Source organism: Mesoplodon mirus (assembly GCF_964341445.2).
Source record: "Mesoplodon mirus genome assembly, chromosome: 13".
Lineage (NCBI taxonomy): Eukaryota > Metazoa > Chordata > Mammalia > Artiodactyla > Ziphiidae > Mesoplodon > Mesoplodon mirus.
This window is the reverse complement of record NC_138989.1, coordinates 29,598,039-29,619,178: the sequence shown is the minus strand read 5'-3', so window position 1 is coordinate 29,619,178 and position 21,140 is coordinate 29,598,039. Positions and strand designations below refer to the sequence as shown.

General features: G+C 42.3%; 1 protein-coding gene across 4 annotated transcripts in view; it reads right to left on the bottom strand.

Annotated features, from left to right (window-relative positions):
• The window catches only part of PIEZO2 (piezo type mechanosensitive ion channel component 2), a gene marked incomplete at its 5' end in the record, with an annotated part of 336,195 nt that overhangs the window by 120,271 nt on the left and 194,784 nt on the right, over positions 1-21,140 (bottom strand). For all 4 annotated transcript variants that reach the window (XM_082640709.1, XM_082640711.1, XM_082640710.1 and 1 more), the window contains 2 exons: positions 10,473-10,686; positions 11,947-12,157. In XM_082640709.1, coding sequence (XP_082496835.1) covers positions 10,473-10,686; positions 11,947-12,157 — 425 coding nt within the window. The remainder of the gene's footprint in view (positions 1-10,472; positions 10,687-11,946; positions 12,158-21,140) is intronic.

Below are 21,140 nucleotides of genomic sequence, written 5' to 3'. Positions count from 1 at the left end.
GCCTAAACAACTTCAAACATAAAAAAAAGAAAGACTAACATTACTTACATTCAAGACTTATTACCAAGCTACAAGTAATCAAGAGAGTTACATAAAGATGAATAGATCAATGGTACAGAATAGTCTATATAAAAACCCAACCACATGCACATAGTCACTTGATTTTTAACAGGTGCAAAAGAAAGGACAGATATTTCAAAAAATGATTCTGAACTATTTGACATCAAAGACAAAACAAACTAAAACTTCTAGAAGAGAACAAAAAAGAAACCTCTGTGAATTTGGGCTTGGCAAATATTTCTTAACTACCACACCAGAAGCGTGATTCACAAAAGAACGACTATGAAGTGTACTTCATCAAAACTAAAGACTCAGCTCTTGCAAAGACACTAGTAAGAGAACGACAGTCCATAGACTGGGGAAATATTTGCAAAAACATGTATCTGACAAATGATTTGTATCCTGATTTTCTAAACAACTCTCAGAACACAACTGTAAGAAAACAAAGATGATTTTTAAAAATGGGTAAAGTATTTTAACAGACACTTCATCAAAAAGATATATGAGCATAAAATCAGCTCATGAAAAAATTCTCAGCCTCACTAGTCATTAGGGAAATGCATTAAATTAAAACCGCAATGAATTGCCTCTACACAACAATGAGAATGCCTGAAATTTAAGAAGACTGACTATACTAAGAGAGGATGAAAAAGAAATGAACCCTCACACTGCAACATGGCTAAATCTCAAAACAACTAGGCATAGGGAAAGAAATCAGACCTGCCTCCCACCGCAACCCAGGCTAATAATAATATCAACAATAATAATAAAAATAGTAACATTAAAAAGTATATACTATATGATTCCATTTATATAAAATCCTAGAAAATGTAATCTAATCGAGTTAGAGATAGCCATCAGTGGTTACCTGGGGATGGGATGGGAGGAGGCTGAGGGCAGGAGAGATTAAAAGGGGATGAGAAGGGACTTCCCTGGTGGTCCAGTGGTTAAGACACCACCTTCCCATGCCGGGGGTGCGGGTTCAATCCCTGGTTGGGGAACTAAGGTCCCACATGCCGTGGGGTGTGGCCAAAATTATTTTTTAATAAATAAATAATCTTTAAAGTTAACATATATAAAAAAAGGGGGCGTGATGAGGAAACTCTTGGGATGGATGGGTGTGTTCATTACCTTGATCATGGTGATGTTTCACAGGTATGTTTACGTCAAAACTGATCAAATTGTATCCTTTAAATATATGCAGTTTATTTCATATCAATTATACCTCATGAAGGTTGTTAAGAAAATCAATTATACTACTTCCACCAAAAATGAGTAACTAGCAAGTTTATGAAAACCTTTGTCAAATTTTCTCAGAAAAAAGCTTCTTTAGAAGAAACTCTGAAGAGAAAAATCAACGCCTCTTGGTTCCCATTTCCAGAGCTAATCTCTTATCCTTGAGTCACAGTTGCTTAGAACTAAAATGAAGATAACAACAGCTGAAGATACTGCATAAGTAACATTCGGAACTTCAGAAAGCCAAGCCGTTATGAGGTAACATCGTTCAGTATATTTATCCTCAAAATACTTTGCAAGTCAGCCAAATCGGCTTATCTACAGTGTAAAAAATTAATGAGGTGTTACTGCATTGAATTAAAATCCAGACCATGAATGAGAATCTTAGCTCTAATAAACAAGATGATCACACTTTCCAATAAACATTTGATAGCAGAATAATTGTTTTATTCCAAAATGCCCTTTCTCAAAAGATCACTTTAATTTTTCATCAGCTGTTATCTTAACTTGAAGGAATAGTCCTTCTTCCCACCACAAGAAATTCTACCATTTTAAATTTGCTATTAATTTTTAAGGTTGAAAGCACCTAAATGTACCATCCAGAGATAGTTTGTAATATGCTCATTAATACTAATCATTTGGAGCAAATTTAGAAAAAATACCACCGCCAACTATGCTTAATCTCTATTCCTCTTCATATTTTGATAGACTAAATGTAAAACGAGTCATTTTTTTACTTGGCAAGGTTCACTGGACCCCACTTTATCCTTGAGAGCAGGGACAGCACTTGGGCAGAAGGTCCTGACCTATGGTGACCTGTGCAGGTGAGCTGCTCTACAGAAATGAAGGCTGCAGAATGAGCCTGACCTGTCAGGTCAGCTAGGGCACCCAGGTCCCACACAGGACAGGGCGGATCCTCACTGAAAACCAGACAGAGACCCTTCCTGGTAGACGCCCTCAACAGCAAAGGTGAGACACAGGTAGTCAAGGCTGGAATTCTGGAAGGCCAGGTTGGGAGGTTTCAGGTTCTGGTCGGACAGACGTCCAGTGCCAAGGGTCGTCTGCCTGGTGAGAGGCAGTAGCTGCTTTGTACACAATGCCAGGTGTCACCCTGGGATCCTGGGTCAACACCACACCCACTTACTGCCCCAGGCGACCATGAGGTTGTGGGGAATTGCCCAAACGGACTCAGGGGTTCAAGTATTTACTTTCTACCAATTTTCCATTTATCTGTGGAAAGTCAATTCATGTCTCTTGGTTCCTATTTTTTGCCTTTTAGATGAGCACAAATGAACTGGGTCTAACACCTGTCACTTAATCATAAGAATCTTTCCAAAAGGAAACCAAAAGTTTGGTTACTGTTATGTCACCTACCAAATGGATAAACTAAACAACCATTGATTACCTAGGGTGCCATTGTTAACAAAAAGAGAAAGTGTTAAGCAGTGGGTCCATTTACATTCTTTAGCATTAAGATGACCCGCTTGCCATTAATTATCCCCACACTGGACCGCTTTCAGATGAGGTTCTTGCCAACTGGCCTCCATTAAGAACCGTTTCGTCTTTCTGTGCTGTCTGTTACCAAAGCTCAGATGGCTCTAATGAGAGGCAACACCGTGGCCATCCTGGGTGAGGCTGCAAACACGCTTAAACAACGCGGATTAGACAGCCACTTACAAAGCCAACTGCAGTCAATGTCACCCAAGGGCTGACTGCCTTGTGTCACTTTCTAGAGGACCCACTGGCTTCTCCAAACTAGAAGCCAGAGACATACAGCATCGGGGCTGTTATGACTCCTGACATATTATTGACATTTTTATGACTAGTATAAAAATAGGATAAATATAATAAATACTACTGTACTTTTCATGTTTGTTTTTTCACATTTTCCTCATTTGTCACAGAATAGTTAAACAGTGATGCTGGAGTTTGAGGCTTTGCTTTTTCTCTCTTACATTGTTTTAACACTGGAATAAACATAGGTTTTTCCTTCACTAAACATAATGCATTTTCTTATCATGATTTATTGAAATAGGACGTGGAAAGGGCAACATCGGACAAATCGTTGTGTATTTATTTAATAGAAAATGCTGCCTCCATAGGGAATGACCCGAGAATCTCTCCCATTCCTTCCCACAATTCTCATTCATTTTCAAATTGCACAACTTAAGGTGAAAAAAGCAGCAAAACAACAAAATGAATTTGAGCAAAGAAATCCAACCCGTGACTCCTGTGACTGTTGTAGAGCAAGTTCAGAGTTGGAATGAAAGCCAGTAAGAGGTGATAAGACATGACTTAGAGGTTATTTAGTCACACACCATTTCAGTGCCCACTGCGCACAAACATTCACGACTCGGGGTGAGAAGTAAATGTACCAGCTCCATCATTCTCTATGTCATGATAAGAAAACAGTAGACGTTTGACTCTCCTGCCAAGCCCTCCACCCTGGCCCACATCAGAACTTTCACCTCTATTGTCCAGATAATTGAAGGTGAGAAAACAAAGACCCTGCCTTTGGTCCAGGACTGTTTTTAGATGAGTTCACCTCAGAATTGCTTGCGGTGTCATCTTCACAAGGAAACAGTCAACAGTGAGCTGACAAACTGTTAAAACTGGCTTTTCGTGAAGTCATCGATGAGTAGACATTTGTTTACAGCATTCAGTGCATTTCTGCTCATGTTCAGGGACACTGCAGAGCAAGTCAGGTCCACCTGCCTTTGTCCCGTCCTCCACCCAGCACACCTCCCGCACTTTCAGTGCAGAAAACCCACAGGACACAAGCTGGCTGGGACTTGTGGCTTCATCAGTCTGGCCAACCTCACAAGGAGGAACACAGGTGAGGACTCTGAACACCAGCCCAACACCTTGATCCTTGCCTCCTTGCCTTCAAAATATAAGGTGCTTCCTGTCTACAGAAATTCCCCAGGAAACACAAAACCTTTGGAAGGGGCCACCCTTGGGACTAGCTAAGCCAAATTTTGTTTAGTCTGCCATTTTTCTTAGGGAGACCTGCCAGAGTAAGTTGGGATTGGGCTCTATTCCATTAAACAAAGTGTGTTGAGTGGTATGTTATCTGTCTTATATAAGTTATGTGGATTCGTTTTAAAGCTTTATTTTGCTGGATCAACTTCACAAGAAGGGGCACTACATTTTTTATGGTTATAACCATATAAAACCATACGCTCCAGCATTTCAGAATCCTACTTTCACTCCACCTTACCTTCCCATAGGTACGCTCATAACTATCAAAAAAGAGCCCTGAATTTTGTTTTGGAAAATATGGTCATGCCAGGTCTGTGCACAAATGGGAGGGAATCACTAACTCTCCTCCCCAGGCAGCCCTCCTCCCTGCCCTTCCTCCACATCCTCCTGGGTCTCCAGTTCACCCCGTCCATTGCTGGTCCCTGCCCACCTTCTCTACGTGCTTCCCTGGCTAGAATGATGGAGAAACTCCCCCCAGGTGCGGGTGGAGTTGGAAGGAAGCATATGATCTCTTGGGGCCCTTGGGCTGAAAGAAGACATCACTCTAGAAAAACACGAGCCCACAGAGGTGTGCCCCATGCAGGTGTGGGATTTGAGGTCACAACACCTGCATGCAGACCAGTGGAGTAGCATCGTGTGGGCCCAGGACCGGGGAAATCTCCAGACCCTCCCACAGGGCAGAGCACTAACCAGCCCCATGGAGGCTCCTTTACAACTGAGGGACCGTGGGTTTGCTTCTTGGTCATCATGAGTTTTACCTAAATTTACAAGTAACCTGGGTGCTCATTACAACGTCACTCAAGAGGGCAAAATGAGTAATCTTAATCTCCCTGGTCAGAAATCAGGGACTGACTACACTATAACATAGCTACACAATCAAACACAATCAACCACTTTGCAGGCTATGAAAATCACACTTTAGAAGAACATTTCATAACATGGGGAGATACAGAACTTGCATAAAGCAAGTTATAAAACAGCATATGCATCACGATTCAAAGTTTGTTTTTAAAAAACACATATATGCATAGGAAAAATACTGGAAGAATACAGACCAAAAATGAACAATATTTTGGGGAGTTAGGATTATATTTTTTTCAAGTGTTTTTCCTGATTCTTTATTATATTTTTCCAAATAATCACCAACAAGCATGTATTATACTAACGATAAATCAATTCAATATTTCTAAAAATAAAGATAGTTCTCACCAGAAAGCCTATTTGAAAGCTTACAAGAAGATAAAAACAACTTGGATTGTTTTGAGTAGAGCCACATGCGAACCTGGACACATGAGCTGGAGTCTCTGTGGTTATGAAATTTGGAATAAATGCCTACGCAAGATGACTTTTTTTTTCTGCTTGTTTCCAGTTTGTTTTCTTCCAACTCAGAATTCGTTGGTGGAAAGCAATGCATTGAAATTATGCCTTAAGAAAAAGCTATTGTTTAAAATATGTAGATTTTCAAGCTTTCAAGGGCTAAAAGGCAATGTCCTATTGTCACCAAGTAAATGGGGGGAAGACTCTACAATAAGGCAGTATATATACGTATATATGATACACATATACATGCATATAAATGTGTGTATATTGCATTGCTTAGCTCAAACTATCTATCTGATAAGCAACCCAACTTCTAATGACTCTATGAGATTATAGCAATGAAGCTTTTAAACTTTTTCAAGGTAATTATCTTCAAAATGTCTATAATAACTTACAGTCATAATTTTGAGACAATACAAATGCAAATAAATATGGTAAGTTGTTACACTATTAGGACTGCTATTATCCACACCATATGTTGGCAAGCCTGGTTCACCACCTGTTTGGATAGGACTTGTGAGCTAATAATGGTTTTTACATTTTTAAGTGGTTGGGAAAAATCAAAAGAAAAATAATATTTCATGAAATGTGAAAATAGTTTGAAATCCAAAGTTCGGTGTCCACGAAGTTTTGCTGGAACCCGGCCACACACATTCTTTAAAATCTCATCCAGAGCTGCTTTTGCAATGAAACAGCTTCTTGGAAGAATTACGGCAGAGACCGTAGGCCTGCAAAGTCAAAAATATTTACAGTACTAACTGATCCTGTACAGAAAAAGTGTTTTCAAAGTGGTTCTGAATATTCTTTGTATTTCCTATCATCAGTCTCTAGATAGCAGAAAAGATTCTTAAATTGGGGGGTGTGGGGAAACTAAGGCCCCACAGAAGATATTTACGTTGCCAACTAAACCATCCCTAAAAGTCAGCCCTTCCAAAAGTACAAAACTTTTTTCTACATGTGTTCAATAAACCAAAAATTAAATGTCTAGAGGAAACTGAAATATTCATTTAATCTAGAACTAATGTCTGTACTGAAATTTCGCATTTATTCACTCTTGCCTAAAATAAATATCATGTAAATCTGTACCACAAAAAGAGCTTCGCAGTTTCCCCCCAGCTTTATTGAGGTACAACTGACATGTGAAATTGTAATATATTTAAAGTGGATAGCGTGATGATTTGATATAAGTATACATTGTGAAATGTAGTACCTAAGTCAAGTTAACTAACAATCAGTCACCTCACAGTTACTTTTTCTTTTCCTTTCTTTTTTTTTTTTCTTGGTAAGAATGCTTAAGATCTACTCTCTTAGCAAATTTCAATACAATGTTATTACAATACAGTGTGATTAACCTGCTGTTCATAGATCCTCAGAATTTACTAATCTTATACCTGAAAGTTTGTACCTTTTACCCACCCCTCCCTATTTCCCTCACACCCCAGCCCCTGGCAACCACCACTCCACTCTCTGTTTCTATAAGTTTGACTTTTGTTTAGATTCCACATATAGGGTGAGATCATACAGTATTTGTCTTTCTCTGTCTGACTTATTTCACTCAGCATAATGCCCTCCAGGTCCACCCACATTGTTGCAAATGGCAGGACTTCCTTCTTTTTTTATGGCCGAGTAATATTCCTTACATGTTTATACCAAGCTTTCTTTATCCATCAGTCCATCAATAAGCACCTAGGTTATTGTCTTGTCTCCTCCGTGTTCTGTGTCTATGTAACATTCTTCTCTTTTTAGACGGAATTATGCTTGTTACACCTCCAGGTTAAGCCAACTGGATTTAGAATTAGGTAGACTCTGTATGTGTGTATATGTATATGTGTGTGTGTGTGTGTGTGTGTGTGTGTGTGTTGGGTATATCTTTTTTATCTGACTATAAGTGGTTTTAGGACTTGACTCACTTTTTTTTTTAGCATTGTACAGAGATAGCCACAAACTAGCTTGTAAGTACTGTGAGTAAGGAGAGTGGGTCACACACACACATGTGCACACACTCCCCACTTCTTCACATTTACTGTCACATGAAAACCATCTTAGGATCTCCTGGAAGATGGATGAAATCTCTATTGTCCGCGTGATAACATTATTCACGTTCCTTTAAAATGCAGATATCTCATTTCAACAAGAAGACGAAAAGCACCTGCACCACCTTGCTGGGCGCATGGAGAGAATCCTCACACTGTTCTCACCAAACCCACGATTCTCTCCTGCCACTTCTGTTCCCCTTTCTTTATTTCTGGAACTTTCCATTCTGGACTTTTCCACAGAAAAATCAAAGTTAAAATAGGACAATGGATAACCCCATGCCAACCACCTAGTTTAGATCATTTTATTTATTTTTCTCTCCTTCTCTTTCTATCTCCCTCTGTGAGTCTGTGGGTCTCTCCCACAATGGTTGCTAAACCAGTAGGAAGTCGCAGACGTCCCTAAAGAATTCACCATGTATGTCCTAAATTAACATTTTCTTGGATATCCACATACAATCACACACCTAAGAATTAACAGGAATTCTATACTATCAGCTAATAACCAGTGACTATTGAAATTTCCCCATTTAACCTCAGAATGCCTCATAGAGATTTGTCATTGAACAAGGGTGTAATCCAGGGTCAGGCTTCCCATCTGTCTGTGAGGTATCCTCACTTCTCTTTCAACTAGAACAGTCCCTGCCCAACTCCGTCCACATACATTTCTTTTTCAGGATGCTGATTTTTGAAGAGACCAGATTGTTTCCCTTACAGGTTGTACATTCTGGACTTTGATGATCGCTTTCCTGTGGTGTCATTTATTTATTTATTTATTAATGTTTTTATTGGAGTATAATTGCTTTACAATGGTGTGTTCGTTTCTGCTTTATAACAAAGTGAATCAGTTATACATATACATATATCCCCATATATCTTCCCCCTTGCGTTTCCCTCCCTCCCACCCTCCCTATCCCACCCCTCTAGGTGGTCACAAAGCACCGAGCTGATCTCCCTGTGCTATGCGACTGCTTCCCACTAGCTATTTTACATTTGGTAGTGTACGTATGTCCATATATACACTACCACTCTCTCACTTTGTCCCAGCTTACCCTTCCCCCTCCCCATGTCCTCAAGTCTATTCTCTAGTAGGTCTGCATCTTTATTCCGGTCTTGCCCCTGGGTTCTTTATGACCTTTTTTTCTTTTTTTTTTAGATTCCAAATATATGTGTTAGCATACGGTATTTGTTTTTCTCTTTCTGACTTACTTCACTCTGTATGACAAACTCTAGGTCCATCCACCTCACCACAAATAACTCAATTTTGTTTCTTTTTATGGCTGAGAAATATTCCATTGTATATAAGTCCCATATCTTCTTTATCCATTCATCTGTAGATGGACACTTAGGTTGCTTCCATGTCCTGGCTATTGTAAATAGAGCTGCAATGAACATTGTGGTACATGACTCTTTTTGAATTATGGTTTTCTCAGGGTATATGCCCAGTAGTGGGATTGCTGGGTCATATGGTAGTTCTATTTTTAGTTTTTTAAGGAACCTCCATACTGTTCTCCATAGTGGCTGTGTCAATTTACATTCCCACCAACGGTGTATGAGGGTTCCCTTTTCTCCCTGTGGAGTCATTTAAATCATATTTCTATCCTTTATATTTTCTGTAAAGCGAAAGTTAGGTCTAAAGGTTTAACAATATGATGCCATATTCCCCACAATGCATCAAGCCTAGAAGTCTGAAATGTCAAGGGATCCCACCTTGGTAATGTTAGTTTGGATCAACTGGTTAAGGTGTTGACCACCATTGGAAAGGTCTTTTCCCTTTGTAATTAGCAAATAATAATCAGTGAGGTTATACTCCGTCATTGTTGCAAACAGCCTTCATCCCAGCAACCTCTTTAAGTCATGGTTTCAGTTTGTGAATAGATCTAAGTATTTCATTTAAAATTGATTGATAGGGCTTCCCTGGTGGCGCAGTGGTTGAGAGTCCGCCTGCCGATGCAGGGGACGCGGGTTCGTGCCCCGGTCTGGGAGGATCCCGCATGCCGCGGAGCGGCTGGGCCCGTGAGCCATGGCTGCTGGGCCTGCGCATCTGGAGCCTGTGCTTCGCAATGGGAGAGGCCACAACAGTGAGAGGCCCGCGTACCACAAAAAAAAAAATTGATTGATAAATGGTAATTTTCTAATTCTAGTATTCCTTTCCCTTTCATTAGCTGGTGTCATCCTGTCAAGAAGAGTTTTCCCTCATTAACTGAGAATGGCCTGGAGTTCCTTCTAAAAAGTCGAAGTAAATGCTGGGTTCTTTACCTTTAATTCCCATTTCATAGTAAGAATTTGGGATAGTAATCACTGACAACTGAAGCAAATTAGATATTTCTCTCTCTGTCTCCCTGTCTCTCTCTCTCATACACACACACACATCATGGACTCATGCATTTTTACTTTTACATTTTTATAATCATTTAGTTCTTTTCGATGCTCAGTTTGTCCTCTGTTTGCCCTTAAGAGCTCCTTAACCCTTAAGATGCCCGTAAGATGCTCTAACGTGTCCTTATTATCCTTTGCTGTAAAATGTTCTTCCTGGGTCTCTTTCCACGGCTGAGACCACGTGTCTGTCCTTTGCTACAAACAGCAGCTTCCCCTCCCCGCCGTGTCCCAGCAGCACCTCCATCTGAAGCGACACCTCCTCACTCTAGACAGTGTCGGCCAATACATTCAAGGCAGAGACAGCTTCCCCATCCCCGCCAAACCCTGGCTTGACACGTCAATGGGCATCCAGGAGGACCCCAGCAGATGCACAGTGCCCGGCGGAGTCATAAGGAGGCCCTCCCGAGGGCTCGCGGATTATCTTACTGAACTGTGAAATGTCTAGCAGTTGATTCCTCTTACCTGGCATAGTAGTCGTTGGGAGGGACTGCTTCTTGGAAGAACTGGAACTGGTACAAATACAGTCCAATCAAGTGTCCCGCAGTGAAAATAGCCAGCAGGACACAGAGACAGCTGAACAGCAAGGGGTCGAAGGTCCGGCACCAGGACCACCAGGTGCACAGACCCAAAAACACAAAGAAGTACACGGACGAGGTCAGAGAGGGCAGCATCATTCCTGAGGAGGGAGAAACGCTAGAGTGAGACACCGCGTAGACGCAGAAACCATGCGCCTCGCAGGAAACGTCACTATTGGCGATGACGTGAATTTCCTTCCTATGCTTTTAGTACAATTCATCACACTTCATTGATAAAATCAGAATTAATGCTATTCTTATTGTGAAAAAAAAGTCACATGTAAAGTGCAATTTGTAAATATGGGGAAATACCAGATGATGAAGAAACCCTACCTGTGGCGTTGGGGCCCCGCAAACATCCACTTTTCATACCAGTAGAACTTAGTTTATTTACTTGCCTGTTTCCATCTATCTACTCTCCCCCAATTCTTCAGGAATACTGTATGTGCACTCTAACTTTCCCCAATCAATTTTTAAAAATAATGAATTGCTTTTGTTTGTTTGTTAACTAGGATTCGTAATACTACATTCTGTGGCAGCTAAAGTCTCACTACACCTTTGCCCTGCCTGATGAAATTCGATTTGCACTATCACTAATGAGGGAAATGTAAAACGAGGTAATTCCTTTACAGGTATTTTAAAACTTTGGGGGGAGCAATGACTTCCCATCAAAATCCTGAGTTACATTTCTTGAGAAATACTATTCACTTTTCCATTTTTTAACTTTCCTATGGAAAAACAGTTAAATTGTTTCATCTCATGAAATTTCACTGAAGCAGGATGGAATAAAGTTCACAGTACCTCTGGGGCAACGGGGAAGGGGGCAAAGATGGAGATAATGTTTTTATGGAACAAGCAGCCCTCAGCCAACAGCGAGAGGAAGTGAGCGTCTGTGCTGGAAGATTACAATCTAACTCTGGAAGAAAAATAGTCTATCCTGGAGAGTTACATTAAGATTGCTAATGACTCAATGTAAACAGAAAAGCTTTCAGAAGCACATGTGCAGCTCTGGACGGGACCATGAAAACTGTCCCTTGTCCCAGATCACCATTCACAGGCTCTGAGGGAGGACAACAGTTGTCCAGATCGTCACGTAGAAAATGATGTCACCTAACAGCTATGGAAGAAGACTGCTTTACAGAAGTTAATAGCAACCATCTAAAAACATAAAACCTAGATCTGAACGGGAAAAGCTACATGTGCGTGTTTGGTTTGTACATGTGGCCAATTTTACAAAAGCTACAGCTACGATTTTGGTGCCACGGAACAGAACTGCTTCCTTCTTTGTTTTCTCTTCAACCCTTCCTTTCATTACTCGCCAGCTCCCTCCTTGTGGTCCACCAGGAGTTGGAGACCCTCACCTGATGAACCCAGTAAAATCGTCACAACAACCTTCCCCGCGGTGGTTATCATGTTGCCAATGAACTCCTTAAGCTTGGAAGCCACAGAGGCCAGCCTGCGGAAGAGTTTTAATTTCGTGCTTTCTTCCAAATCGCCTTCAACACCATCTCTTTCCTCTAAATCCTCTTCATAGATCAGCGCCTCTTCTGGGTCTATTTTTTCTCCTCCAGCCTAAATAAATGAAAAACAGAAAACACTGCAGTCCAGAACTCTGCCTGTCCACCCAACAGATTATATGGTTTGCAATATAAGGGCCAGTCAATGAGGTGAATTTCACAAATCAGGAAAAAATGCAGACAACCACTCAACCACGTTAAGCACCCCCAGGTCTCCAGTGGTCCCTGTGTAAAGCCCAAGGAACTTTGATCTTTCCTGAAAAAGTAAACAGGAAGCATCGCTAATCATAGAGTCCCTAACGGCATTTCATCTTACCTACATGAGCTCATTTTTTAAAGGCAGAAGAAGAAAGTGTCTATTCATAATGTTAGCTGTTTATGGTTCCTCAAATTTACCAAGTTTGCCACCAAGGTGATGGGAAGTTTGATGAATGTGTCCACAGCTTAAACGGAAAGGATGAGCCAAATCAGCGCTTAGGAAATCCCTTTTCTTTCTGGAGTTTATCTTTGCTCACTATTTTAGTATTTCCTGCCCGTGGGAGGATGAGTGGTCCCAGCTACTTGGCTAAATAAACAGTCGCTTCCTATCTTATCCTTTTAGAGAATCGTGCACCAGTCCAATCCCAGGCCATTCAGGACCTCAGGACCATCACTAGAGATTCAGGGAGGAAACACATGTACAGCACATACACATACTTCCATGGATTATTTTTTTTTAAACATCTTAATTGGAGTATTATTGCTTTACAATGGTGTGCTAGTTTCTGCTTTATAACAAAGTGAATCAGTCATACATATACATATGTCCCCATATCTCCTCCCTCCTGCATCTCCCTCCCTCCCACACTCCCCATCCCACCCCTCTAGGTGGTCACGAAGCACTGAGCTGATCTCCCTGTGCTATGCGGCCGCTTCCCCATAGCTATCCATTTTATGTTTGGTAGCGTATATATGTCCATGCCACTCTCTCACTTTGTCCCAGCTTACCCTTCCCCCTCCCCATGGGTTATTTTAAACTGGGTATCCTGTGGGGTCTTTTTGTTTGTTTTGTTTTTAAAGAATACATAAGAGGGGCTTCCCTGGTGGCACAGTGGTTGAGAGTCCGCCTGCCAATGCAGGGGGACACGGGTTCGTGCCCCGGTCTGAGAGGATCCCACATGCTGCGGAGTGGCTGGGCCCGTGAGCCATGGCCGCTGAGCCTGCACATCCAGAGCCTGTGCTCTGCAACAGGAGAGGCCACAACAGTGAGAGGCCCACGTACCACAAAAAAAAAAGAATACATAAGAATTTTTTGGCTAATTACAATCTTATCCTGGAAGGATTAGATTTTTTTAAAGGAATTATAAATATAAACCATCACCTTAAGACAAAAGGAGCCGGTTTTAGATGCATGAAGCTTTGTTTGCATTCACCCCAGGCTGACAGGCTTCATCCTGAAAAGACCGCAGCTGTCTGCAGAGCCAGAAGGATCCTTAAGCCCAGATCAGACATGGAGTCAAGGCTTAGAGAGTAGAGCCTGGCTGCTCCATTTTCCCATTTTAAATGTTCTTTCTTTTAAAAATTTTTTTATTGAATGAAAGATTCTTCAAATTCTATAGTGCTTTACAACTTTCAAAAGTTTCACACACATGATTTCATATAATTCCATAACAAGCCTTTGCCCCCCCACCCCTATATTGCCCCTCCCCCCTTCCCTCTCCCCACTGGTAACCACTAGTTTGTTCTCTATATGTGTTTGTCTGCTTCTTTTTGTTTTATTCACTAGTTTGTCATATGTTTTAGATTCCACATATAAATGATAACACACAGTACTTATCTTTCTCTGTCTAACTTATTTCACCTAGCATAATACCCTTCAAGTCCATCCATAGTACTGCAAACGGCATTATTTCATTCTTTTTATGGTTGAGTAGTATGCCATTGTGTGTGTGTGTGTGTATATATATATATATATATATATATATATATACCACATCTTCTTTATCCATTCATCTGTCAATGGGCATTTAGGTTGCTTCCATACCTTGGCTATTGTAAATAATGCTGCTATGAACATTGGGGTGTATGTATCTTTTCGAATTAGTGTTTTTGGTTTTTTCATATATATATATATATATATATATATATACTTTCTCGATACACTTAGTTCAGATATTACATAATATTCACTGCCGGTGTCTCAAGCTCCATCTGTGCCCCAGCTCACTGGAGGAAGCCAGGCACAGGAGACGGGTACACAGCTCGGTAAGTGCTGTTTGCCCAGGTGGGTACAGACCACTTGGGACTTACGTTGGCTGTCGATGAAGCCAAGGCTACAGGATGCACCCCCTCCCCTACGTACATACACACACACACACCACACACATACGTACACACACCACATACACAATCCACATACACAACACACACATACATATACCCACACAATACACACACACATACAGAGACACACAGACACAGAGACACAATACACACATAACACATGCATACATATACAAAGACACAGAGATACACACATACACAGAGACACACACACGACACACATATACACACACAATACACATACACAGAGACACACACAATACACATACATATACAAAGACACACAGAGACACACACATACCTACACACAACACAGACACACACATACACACACAGGGATTTAATCCCAGGCAATTCAAGTTCATATACCCAAAATGGGTTTTGCATTCTACTGTATTCCATCACAGCACATTTGTACTTTTTCTGGAAGGAGAAAGAATGTTTCAGGTTTATGCATTAAGGTTTTTCTATCTGTTCAGAGCTCAGTATGTACCAGTGTCGCTAGTAAGAGATAGAGCCCCACACATGAAACAAGTAAAAAAATTAACAACTAATTATCTCACAGCAATAAATGCTATTCTGAGAATTAAAATAGGGTGATGTGATTGCGAGTGTCAGGGCAGCTATTTTAGATTCTGAGGTCAGGGAGAGCCTCTCTGAGGAGGTGACATTGCAGCTGAGATCTGAATGTCACAGAGTCACCAGCCATGTGAAAATTCTAGGCCAGAGCCTTCCAGGCAGCGGGAAGGGCTGGCTGAGCCTCCATGGTGTGTCCCCAGACCCACTCCCTCCTCCCCTTCCTCCTCGTTGTCACCAGATACCCCTACGTCCCACCTCACAGAGACAAGAGGGCTGAGCCCCAGCCAGCCCACCCCCTGCAGCCCACCTGTGGGCAGGTGCTCATGGCCCCCTCCTGGGACGGTGGATGAGCTGCAGGTGCTGGGGCACATGGGAGAAGGACAGCCCACCACCCTCCCCTGCCCCGCATCACCCACGTTTGGGAGTTTCAAAGTGAAAGTCTCCGAGAGTTGGCTGGATGCACGGCGGCACGTCTCTGACACTTGAACCCGCTCTAACAGGACTCTGATGACCAACCACTCCACCCAATGAGGGGAACAACAGGATCTGTTTTGCAGGGTGACTCCAGTGGCTGCAGGGGGAGGGCAGGGGGACCCCGAAGCCAGGAGGCTGTTCTGATGGAGGAGGGGGCAGGGAATGGAGCTGAGGAGCATGCGTGTCTTGGCCGAATGTCTTGGAGGTCGAGTCAGCAGAACTGATTGGTAAATTTCACGTGGAAGGAGGGGGGGTGGAGGAGAATCAGAGGTAGTTCCTGTGCTGTTGTAGTCTTTGCTGATGAGATCAGGACAACCGGGAGTGGAGCAGGTGGGGGAATCCAGTTCTGAGATAAAGGTGTCACGGGGGCAGCTAGTGTAGGATTCTACCTGAGGTTCACTGCCAAAGTCAGGTGTCTGATGAGGTGACCTGGAGAGAACACAGAGGTGCCCACCTGTCGGAGCTGCCACACCTGGGACCAGTCTGTCTCTCCAACCTTCTCCTCATCTCTTGGCCCAGAAACATCACATGCAGGGAACCACATGGAGAACCCGGAATCCACAGGTTCTTTGCCTTGGGATGTGCTGTCCCCACCCCATGGGAGCCCTTGCCCAGTGTCCAAGGCCCCGGCTCCCAGGCCAACCTTCCTTCAGCTTCTCCATCTCCCAAAGCTGAGTTGCTGTGTGTGCTACGGCGCTCACAGCGCCTTCCACATGGGGCATCTGTTGCTTAATACCTCCCGCACAACAGGTGGGTGACACACTAAAAATCCCTCCCTGAGGAAGGAAGTTTGTCCAAAACCTTCAGTTCCCATACTTGAACAAGGAGACAGAGAGAGAGAACACAGGTAGAGGCGCCTGGTCCCAGTCAGAAACACACTCCTAACTTTCATAATAAATGACTTATTGCTCAGTTATGGAATTGCTGCGGATGTAGATTAAATCAAATAGAAATCTCTGGTCAAGAACCTTCGTGAGCTTAGACAAATGCATTTCCCTGACCTCTCTTGAGCGGGACTGGGGCCCCTGTGATTTATATAAACATACCAGCGTACTTGAGGTTTTCCAGCATTTTTGTACTGGAATCCCTGGGGCTTTCAGTTAAAAAACACTTTTTAAACCTGCCAAGCTGAGAGGGAGCCGAAAGTGAGCCCCTACCGTCCAGCCCAGTGCCAGAACTGCCATTAGCCACATCAGGCTGGCTTGGTAACAGGCTGGCTTTGTCCCCCAAACAATCCATATGTGCAGTGTAAACCCCGACACCCTGGAAGCACCTCAGCTCACCCTAGCATATTTACCAACGAACAGCCTTAGTTGCTGGAGTTGTAATCTGTCCCCGTGCCAGAACCCAACTTGGTTCTGGCCTTGGAGCTAAGAAGGAGTAGCTGTAAATAAAGATTTATCCCCCTGGTTCCTGAGCTCTCTTAGTAATGAAAGACAAAGAGGCCCTTTATAGTTTAAAAAGCCAAATAAAATATTACATATCAGTGTTGCCCAGGTCAAAGTCTACAACTTATCTGAAGAATTGTAAGTGCTTTAATGCATCTTCTTTAAAAGCCCCTGACTTCGAAACACACCAAATGTACTAAGGTAGCATCTCATTTCACATGAGGATGCTCCAAGTGCTAGAGTCAACTGTGTGAGAGGCCATGGTTCCCTGAGCCTGGACAGGGCCTCCGAGTCTCACCCCACCACTGCGTCCCACCCTGCAGCCCCACCCCAGCAGTCACAGCGTTAGCTGTTATCCCCACTCAATTCTGGACCAGGAAGACACCATCAATTACTTTCAGTAGAACCCAAACATCATGTTTCCTTATCCCCAAGCACTAAACGATTCAACCTGGGTTGGACTAAACCCCAAGAATCACCTGGGGAACTTTAGGAGGACAGATTACCAAGCTCCACCTCAAACTTCCTACATCAGAAATTCTGGGAGTGAATCCCAGGAATCTGTCTGATTAAAGAGCTGCACAAGGTGATTTGGAAGCAACCAGCCTGGAATTCATGCCCTTGCTGACATCTGCAACCTTGGACCAACTCATCCTACCTGAAAATACTGTGTTTGAGTCGTATGCTAGGCAGACTCCCTTACTTGGAAAATATATTGAAATAATTTATCTGTGGAATCTCTTTCTGATTTCAGCCAACCTTTAGATGTTAGACCAGAGATTCTCATGCCATGGAATCCATTTTCCTCTTCCTCTTGGGTAAAACCAAGCTATTAAAAACATTTCGATGGGAGGGTATCAGAATCACAGATAATGAGCCAAAAGATCCTGGAGTCAAAGGGAACATTTTTCTAAGATGTCAGAGTTGTTTAGTTAACAATTTATCACACAGAGTGGGTTCATCTCAACAGAAGAGCCCAAGGAAGGAACAGGCCATGATGTGAGTCATCGCAGAAGAGGAACAAGTCTCATCCATAGTGTCCTCGTGGACACAAGCAGCCAGGTAGAGCACGGGAGCCATGCTGGCGTGGGGTCACGTGTGTTACGTAAGCCTAACGTGACAGCGTCGCACAGACAAAGCCAATATTTTATTCTGTTTCTGCACTTGTTTTAGGAAGATTATTTTTCCAAACGTATAAGAGCAGTTAAATCGTTTCCTGTTCCATTTGGAAAAGTGAGTATAGAGATGTATGCTTTCAACCACCTCCTACAGAGTAATAAAAGTTTAATAAGGGACAGGCAAAGACACACTGAATTAGCAGGCAGTGACCCGCTGGGTGAGCCAGGACTGCAGGCCTGCGGAGCTTTAATAAAACCAGGTCTGGTACCACTATATGTTCGCCTGCCTCCCAGAGATTCTGACCGAATGGGTCTGGGATGGGCCCTGCACCTGGACCTTTACAAGTTCCCAGGTCAAAGGCAGTTTAAGGTGGTGGCGAAGGAGGAGCCTGAACTCACCTCCTCCCGTGGACCCGACAAATATGCAGCTACACATGGATCAATTTCCCCTGAAAAGAACCTGAGAACTACCTGAACACCTGGTCCCCAACAGAGGATAGAAAGGGCCACACCCAGACAGGCAGGGGAGGCATGTGGTCTCACTCACCCTAGAGCCAGTGAAATGACAGCAGTGTGACACGTACTGAGACTGTATGTAAAGGGGAGTCATTCATAAATCCAGAGGCATCAGCTGGAGGGGTGGGGGATGGTGGAAACGCTCCCCAGAGACAGAGGTGCCACTGTGCTCCCCACCTAACCTGCTGGAGCAGGCAGGTGAGCTCGGACACAGGGTTGAGCAATTGTAGCACTACCCTGCTGACCTGCTGAAGCCGGAGAGCTCCAGTGGCTGAGGTGGCTGGGCATGAGTGGTCTTGGCATCCTCCCACCCCTGCCCTAAAGCTGACACACGCACACAGTCAGGGCACTCTCCTCTGCATTGCTGAAGCTGTGGGCACACAGTCAAGTCATTTTCCCACTGCCTTCCCAAAGCAAAGGACCAAGCCTGATCCCCACACTCTCCAGCTGAAGCCAGCAGGAGCATACAGTCCAGATAGAGACACAACTTGATTGCCTGGCCCTGGTGGCCAGTGGGGCTGGAGACCCTGAGTTCCATGGCACTGGAGCAATTGGAAAGAGAGCTCTTGTCAGGCCACCATCCCCAGGGCACTGCACATATAGCAGGCAAACACAACCCCTGGCTTCCTTTGAAAAAGGCCCATTCATGGAACCTGGAGCCTCAGGTTTCTTTTGCACCTAGAGGATAAGGAAGGGTTCCCAGGGAAGTAAGCAGGATGACAACATCCTCATACCCCCTTGGCCTCACTACAGCTCAATGAGACTTCCCAGGAAGGAGCTTGTGCAATCCTCAAGAGTCCCGATATTTGCAACTGTTGCCCAGAGGACACATCCAGATCTCCACATCTGGAGAACAGCAGGGATTACAATTGTGGCCCCATAGGACCACAATGGCAGAACATACCTATCAATAATTATTTTAAATGTGAATGGTCTAAATTCTCCAATCAAAAGATACAGGGTGGCTGAATGGATATAAAAACAAGAGACTCACTTCAGATCTAAAGACATGCACTGGCAGAAAGTGAAGGGATAGAAAAAGATATTTCATGCAAATGGAAATTTTTTAAAAAGCTGGAGTAGCAATATTTAGATAAAATACACTTTAAAACAGAGACTGTAAAAAAGATGAAGAAGGGCATTACATAATGATAAAGGGATCAATACAACAAGAGGATATAACATTTGTAAACATGCACCCAACAAAGGATCATGTAAATTTATAAAGCAAATATTAACGGACATAAAGGAAGAAATAAACAGTAATATAGTAATAGTAGGGGACTTTAATACCTCATTTGCCTCAATGGATAGATCATCCAGACAGAAAATCAATGACACATTATGCCAGCTGGAAAACAGATATATGCAGAACATTCCATCCAAAACTGCAGAAAACACATTATTTTCAAGTGCACATGGAACTTTCCCCAGGATAGATCACATGCTAGATCAAAAAATAAGTCTCAATAGATTTAAGAAGACTGAAATCATATCAAGCATCTTTTCCAACCACAAAGGTAAGAAACTGGAAGTCAATTATGAGAAGAAAACTGGAAAAAACACAAAACGTATGGAGACTAAACAACATATTACTAAGCAATCACTGGGTCAATGAAGAAATGAAGAGGAGATTAAAAAAAATACCTGAGACAAATGAAAATGAAAACAATTTTCCAAAATCGGTGGGACACAACAAAAGCCGTTCTAAAAGGGAAGTTCATAGTGATACAGGACTACCCTGGGAAACAAGAAAAATCTCAATTAAACAAATTAACCTCACACCTGAAGAAACTAAAAAGAGAAGAACAAACAAAACCCAAAGTTAGTAGAATGAAGAAAATAATAAAGATCAGAATGGAAATAAATGAAATAGAATCTAAAAAACAATAGAAACAATCAGTGAAACCAAGAGCTGGTTCTTTGACAAGATAAAGACAAGTACTAAATCTTTAGCCAGTCTCATCAAGAAAAAAAGAGAGCGGGCCTAAATAAATAAAATCATAAATGAAAGAGGAGATGTTACCACAGAAATACAAAGGATCATAAGAGACCACTATGAACAATTACATGCCAACAAATTGGACAACTTAGAAGAAATGGATAAATTCTTAGAAACACATAAGCTTCCAAAACTGAATCATGAAGAAACAGACAATCTAAAAAGACCAAATAATAGTAATGAAACTGATTAGTAATTAAAAATCTTCCAACAAACAAAAGTCCAGGACCAAAGAGCTTCACAGAGGAAATCTATCAAACATTTGAAGAAGAGTTAATACCTATGTTTCTCAAACTATTCCAAAACATTGATGATGAGTGAATGCTTCCAATCTCATTTTACAAGGCCAGCATTACTCTGATACCAAAACCAGACAAAGAGGCCACAAGAAAAAATTAGAGGCCAATATCTCCAATGAACATAGATGCAAAAATATTCAATAAAATATTAGCAAACCAAATCCAACAATACAATAAAAGGGTTACACACCATGATCAAGTAAGTTTTATTCCAGAAATGCAAGGATGGTTCAACATCCACAGATCAATCAACAAAGAATAAAAATCATATGATCATCTCAATAGATACAGAAAAAGCACTCAACACAACTCAACGTCTGTTTACAGTGAAAACTCTCAA